Raw genomic sequence first — 6,510 nt, forward strand, 5'->3', positions numbered from 1 at the left:
GAGCACGAATTTTATTTCAAAATGAATTTTTTCGGATTTTTTTCGTAACTGGATTTTTTTGTGTTTTTCATATACAATTTTTTCAGTTTCAGATCCGAATTAAAATCAGCAATGTAAATCAAAGTGCTATCACCTCGAATTCTAAGCAAAATACTTTAGAATCGATAATGAACAAATCAAAGCAATTTAATAAGACAAGAAAATCGTCGGCAGACAATAAACAACAGTCAAGTGCCACAAATAGTGGATAACAACAAGCCCCTTTTTACATAAGGTGAGTAAATAAAAAATCGATTTTTTTCATATTTTCGTAGTGTTTATCAAAAACGAATTATCTATTTGAAAATGTTTGTTTACGAGTCATTTCTCATATCTTAGTTACAAAAAATTATAAAGTAAAATAAAGCCTTTCGTTATCACAAAAATCTCACTTAGCAACTAGTAAATTAAAGTTATTAAAATAATAATAATAATGTGAAAAAAATTAAGCACAAAAATGCGCTCAACATGGCTGAGCACCACTTGAGATTTGTTTACAAAACTTAAACACTAAATTGGAAGCGCGTTAATACAACAGTTACGTGTTGTCATTACGAGTTAATCAGAAGTACTTCAGCCGCTACAAACGAGTATCACAAATATCTAAAGCTCCGGTCACAGTAATTCCAAAGAAATAGCCAGCACAGTTGTTAAGCGTCTACTAGAGACACACACCTCAGCTTAGGCTTGTGCCCAACGATCGCCGTTATGTTGAGGATACTGCATGTGTGGATATTGTGCATTGCTGTAGCAATAGCTGGGTTGCAGCAGATCCTCATCGGCGGCCACAGGTGTGAAACTGCTCAACACCGGCTGCAGATTGGTGGTCCAGAAGAAGGTGCCCGCTTCGGTGCGTGCAAAACGTACGGGCACATAGACATCATGCTCCGCCTGTGAATCCTCCGCTTCTTGTACGAGTTCGGCCAGCTTCTCATTGGCTGAATTGTCTTCGATCTCTTCGTAGTAATGTTGTTCTTCCATTTGTGCATTGCGCAGATTCTCTAGAGATTCTAAAGATTCCAATGAGTACCATAAACGTTGCTGTTGCTGATATGGATATTGTTGCTGCTGCTGCAGTTGCTGTGGTGTTTGCAAACGCTGCTGCTGGTGGCGGCGTTGCAATTTTTCTTGCTTTTGTTGTTGTTTGTTGCGGAAGAATGTCTGCAAGACGCGCTTAATACTATAGCTCGACTTGTTGTTGGCGTTATTTTGCGGCGCTGCTAATTGTTGCTGTTGTTGACACATTTTCGAAATGTTCGTTCTTCAAATTTTCTGCGTTGTTCGCTAGTTTTCTAATTGTTAAATGCGTGTGGCACGTTGAACGTACGAATTCAGAATGATTTCTACACGCCACGCAACGACCTTTTATAGCAGCGCATTGGCGCTCACCAAGTGGCAACCGCAACAACAATAATCCACACACAGGGAATTTGTACTTCTGTACATTTCCTTCAGGAAAGGGAGTAGTACAGTCAAAGAAACAAAACAGCAAATCTCTAACCGAAGAGCGAGAGAAATACGAGAACACGTGCACCAAACCCATGCGCTCGCTGCTCAGCCGAGTGCTAGTGTTGAGCATGCGTGCCTGTACATTACGGATATGCACTTCGCTTGAGCTCGGCGTACACACGCTCCAGCGTCGAAGTGTTGCACTAACAAAAAACAACGCAACTTGCAACAACAACAGTGTACTGTACATAAAAGTGCAGCTATCTACCCTCCTTGAAGAGCGACGTTGTGTGCTCGATGACTCAGTCGAGCTCGGGCTTCGGAGTTCGAGCAGTACAAATGCTTATGCTTGTAAAGGAAATGTCAAGTAAGAGGGTCACTGCACAGCAACAACAACTCGAATTCCGATAAGAATTGTCGAGGCGGCTCAGCAAGTGGCGCAGGTAGTCGAAGAGCCAAGACAGCAAGAAGGCAAAACTTAGTGGTGGCACAGTGGCGCATGACACGCATCAGATGTTTTGATTCTGTCAACTCTGCGGTTCTGTGAACTGTGCGGTCGGTGTCAGTGCCAACAGTAAAAAATTAGCGGTCACTTGCATTAGCACACTTACGCTCAATTGGTCTGATTTCGCTAGAAACCTGCGGTCTAAGGTTTATTATTTTTTGTTTTAGTATTTCTCTGCGGGAAGTACCAAAATCCAAACATAAAATGAAATGATAATATAACACTTACATACATCTTCAGTTAATAAGTCGTTAATAAGTTCCTCCTACAGTTTTAGAGCTTTTCCTTTTGCTATCTGAGGAAGACCTAACCCATTAGATTATTTCGAGAGCAGGTTGTGGACTACCACACAACCTGAGTATAATGCGCTCACTCCACAATGTAGACCAGTTCCTAAAAAAGAGATGTCTCTGGTAGGAACTTATTCGGCTGAGCAAACTTACGTTTTCTCTTTATCTCATAGATCTTTGTTGAAAACAATAATGATACATGGTCAATTTGGTTTATATATTGTAAATACGAACCTGATGATTTCTTAAGAAAATTTATTGATTTGAACTTTTTACAAAATTCTGTGAAATTTAAGATTTTGTAAAGAAAGGCTTTATTTTGAACCTCTTCAAATTACTTGATCTGTACGAAAGAAGCGTTTGTTTCACAAGTTCTTCTGAGAGAGGAAATATTGAGAATAGCACTTAGCTTGGAAAAGAATTTAACTTGATCTTTAGCCACAGTCTTGAACTGTTCGAAGGAAGCCGGCCGAGGCTGTCAAAGTATCTATGTCAGAAAAGAGGATTTTGGAGTGATAAAATGGAGGCTCCATTCATTAGGTATATAGATCTGTATTTTAGGATGCCGGAGATACAAGAAATATCTAATCTAAGGATCATGAACGGAGCAGGGGATCCTTCTGGTCAACTTAACCAAGAATCTTTCGGTAAGGTTAACCAGAATTCAACTGACAGATGATTACTAATCAGACATAGAGAAACTTAATACTCTCCATAAAACCGACCTGAGAGTTCCACTGCCCCACGATGTAATAAAATCCATGCTGCCGCCGCTGGAAAAGCAATATCAAACATATTTTTAATATGAGAACATTAACTGCAGAGGCTCAGCAGTGTCAAAGTGTGTAAAGTGTTTGAGCTGAAGTATTAGACAATATGCCGCCCATTGACATCCAGGGAGATGAACTCGAGCGATTATATCAGCTATCAGCGCCTAAAACAGTATCGACAAAGACAGAGGAGAGGAACAAGAGCACCGAAATGTGGCAGGAGGTGTGGAATTCCTCGTCCAAAGGGCAGCCAGATAGACAGATGATATGGGGACCTCCCATCTGATCCAAATACTTAGTGGACATGGGTGCTTTAGAAGCTTCCTTCCACGATTACATTAGCCCGAACTGTCCGACGTGTACAGAGTATATAGAATCTATGTTATTTTATTGCCCTCGCTTTTCAAAACTAAAAGGCACACGCGATGGTAGTTTTACGGTCGATAATTTAACGACACTCAGTCAGTAGACTGATAAATGGAAAACTGTTAGCGAAGCGTCAGCATTCATAATGCCAAAACTGAGACTTTTTAACCGATTAAGCGTCCGTCGGTCCGAACAAAAGATGAGACTTAAATGTCCTGTCCCTCCCACGAAGTAATGTTTAGCCGGTGGTTCCGTCGAGAGTCGGGAGAGTCTTGACATACTTAGGAGTATGTTAGGTTTAGTGGTACCGCACTCCGGCTTTCGATGCTTCCCCCTACTATAAAAATTTTACTATAGTAAAAGTGCCATTTTGAAAGATTTAGTATTATTTTTTTAAACACATATTTGCCAAGCACATACACTGTGCGTGCGCAGGATCGCCCCAACACTGTCCGCAGAGTCAGTGTGCTCCGCTATCACTCGGCACACTTGGTGGTGGTTTTTGTGGCTGGTGTCGATTGATAGTTGTTTGCTGTGTTATTGTTGTTTTTATTACCACTGTTGGACGGTATCGATGACTGTGTGCTGTGTGGTGTTTTTGTAGCGCTTAGTGTTGTTATTTTTGCTTTGCTGCTCTCCTGACAATCGCTAAGCATGTATTGGCATGCCAATAAGGGTCGCAGGGTGAATGCAACAATTTGGGTTGTTCGTTTCTGTGTTGTTGTTGTTGTGTGCACACTCCCTCTGTGCAAATCAAACTGGAATTTGAACCCCTTTTTTGTGGAGTGTGGGAAAATGTTTCGAAATTTAGTACAAAATTCCGAAACGGACGAAGCAAAACAACACACAACAAAAACAAACGTGATACGGTATAAGAAAAAGGAAAGGGTCCATCAGCAAGCTCAAGTAGCTGAACGCCAGTTGGTGAGCGTAGCGTCCACTTAGGAGCGCATTTGTAAGAGTATGTGTAGGCTGTATGCAAGTGTAGGGTATGAGTATGTGTGTTTATGTATGAATGTGTGGGTATATGTATGCTTATTTATGTATGTATGTGTATGTGTGTGTGTTGTGATAGTGCAGGGGTTTTATATGCGCCTTGCTGGGGTCTATAAGAAAAAAATGGCAGGTGTTCGACGTGAAATTTTCTCATGGCAGTCTCCAGCGATAAGAAATGCTCTACACACGCACACACACATGAACACACACCGTAGCGAAAATGCTTATAGTGTTATACTTTATGCTGTATAAATTTTTTTGCTTTCATTTTTTTTTGCTTTTTGGGCAAATTTCGCTTTGTGCGTTGTTGTTGCAGCTCATTTATGCTTATTCGATTACTCTAAGTGTTGTTGTTATTGTTTTTTTCGGTTTTTGTAAAATTTGGTGTATGTTTTTATTACAATATTAACTCGAAACAAGCAGTAAAAGTGTGTGGCAAGGGTGCGGGGCCAAATGTATCGGCTTGCAGGATTTGCGTGCACACACACGCACACATATGCATGTATGGAGTTGTGGATATTTACTGCTATGCATTTCAATTTCATTTCCGTGGGAAAGCGCACAGGCTGGGCATTCCCACGCAGTTAAGGTGTTTTTGTTATCCTGCTGCTGTTATATGCTTGTTGTTGTTGTTATCTTATAGTTGTTGTTATTATGATTGCAGTTCCTTATGCCTTGCTCCATTATGCCGTTTCCCTTTAATTTATAGCAGTTGTGTGCGCGTCTGTGCTCCTTATCTTTATGAGGCTCGTTTTATTTTGACAAAGGATGCGTGTGCGTGGCGCAAACGTTGGAGCGCGGCGTAAGCAAATTATCCTTTAAGAGGTTTCGGTTAATTGCAAGATGCGTGGCTGTGTGTTGTATGGCAGCAGGCTGGCAATAGTGCATACAACGGCCATAACGGACCGCGTGTTGAGTCCTTACAATTACTTGGCGTAATTTACTTATGATGAGGGTTTAATGTTGGGGTGAGTTTTTTTTTGTTGTTTCTCATATTTCGTTTTGTTGTTGCTCTTTGTCTTTCTCGGTTAGGTGTTTTTGAGAATTTTCCCAGGCTTTGCAAGAGCCGAGGTGTGGCAGACAGGTTGTTCGATTGTTGTGATGTTTGTTGTTATGTTGTTTTTATTGTTGTCCTGTCGTTCGCTGTACGTCTGCCAGGCTCAACGCTGGTTGAAAATGCATTGCGCAGGCCAGAGTGCTGCCGGGCTGATTGCTTGACTGCTACTGTTGTTACTTGCAGCCAAAAAGGAATCGGAAAAAATTAATAAAATGATCTACAAAAACAATAATAAGCACAGTAAAGTGTTGGTAGATCTCACTTATTATATGCATATATAGTTTTTTGCCTGTCTTGCTCATTTTTCCCATTAATTTATACAGTTTTTTATTATCCTTATTGAGTAGTTATGTCCTTTTATCAATGAACCATTGCTTTAGCACATATTTATACACACTGTTGTTGTGCTTTGCATCGTTACCTACATATGTATGTGTTGGCATTCATTTTAGTAGCGCTTGCTGTGACTTGCTGCGGTTGTGACTCTGACTATGCGCGTGCGCAGAGCGCGTAGACTTGCGCAGTGGCCATAGTAGTCAGCCAACAAGCCTGTTTGGCTACTGTGTTTTGGTTTGTGTGCGCCACCAATTAGTCGCGCTCTCCTCTTTATTGATTTCTGTTAATTGTTGGTGCGGCCCTGTCAATGAAATTTATAGTTTTTTGTATAAATTGTATATAATTTGTGTGTATGTGTAGTAAAGTAGTTTTAATAAATAAAACAGTGTTGCTCTACATTGGTCATTTAGCTCACGAAGGATGTAAAGGTTCAGTTAGTTGAGCTAAAGAGGTTTAACAGGGTGCCAATAGCACTTGTACCGCTAAAAATACTGTTGTGATGCTAATGAGAAGGATGAGAGGGGAAGCGCTACCGATAGTTTCGCGAAACGTTTCATTAACAGGAATCTATGTTGACTTGCATAATATTTTGCGTTGAGGTCCTCTGAGCAGTGCTTTCGATTCTAAAAATGTAAATTCTGTGTTTAATCTTCTTCTTTATTGGCCAAGACACCACTTACTTATAGCCGTGTTTGCAACAGC

General features: G+C 40.7%; 1 protein-coding gene across 1 annotated transcript; it reads right to left on the bottom strand.

Annotated features, from left to right (window-relative positions):
* Positions 1-276: 276 nt before the first annotated feature.
* Positions 277-1,692, bottom strand: LOC105221992 (enhancer of split malpha protein). Its single transcript, XM_011199148.4, has one exon. The coding sequence runs from the start codon at positions 1,282-1,284 to the stop codon at positions 721-723; it is 564 nt and encodes a 187-aa protein (XP_011197450.2). The 5' UTR covers positions 1,285-1,692; the 3' UTR covers positions 277-720.
* Positions 1,693-6,510: the final 4,818 nt, after the last annotated feature.

The sequence above is a fragment of the Bactrocera dorsalis genome, chromosome 2 (genome assembly GCF_023373825.1).
Source record: "Bactrocera dorsalis isolate Fly_Bdor chromosome 2, ASM2337382v1, whole genome shotgun sequence".
Classification (NCBI taxonomy): domain Eukaryota; kingdom Metazoa; phylum Arthropoda; class Insecta; order Diptera; family Tephritidae; genus Bactrocera; species Bactrocera dorsalis.

Excerpts from the sequence above, each read along its gene's own strand:
- LOC105221992 (XM_011199148.4), bottom strand. The coding sequence starts at position 1,284 with ATGTGTCAACAACAGCAACAATTAGCAGCGCCGCAAAATAACGCCAAC.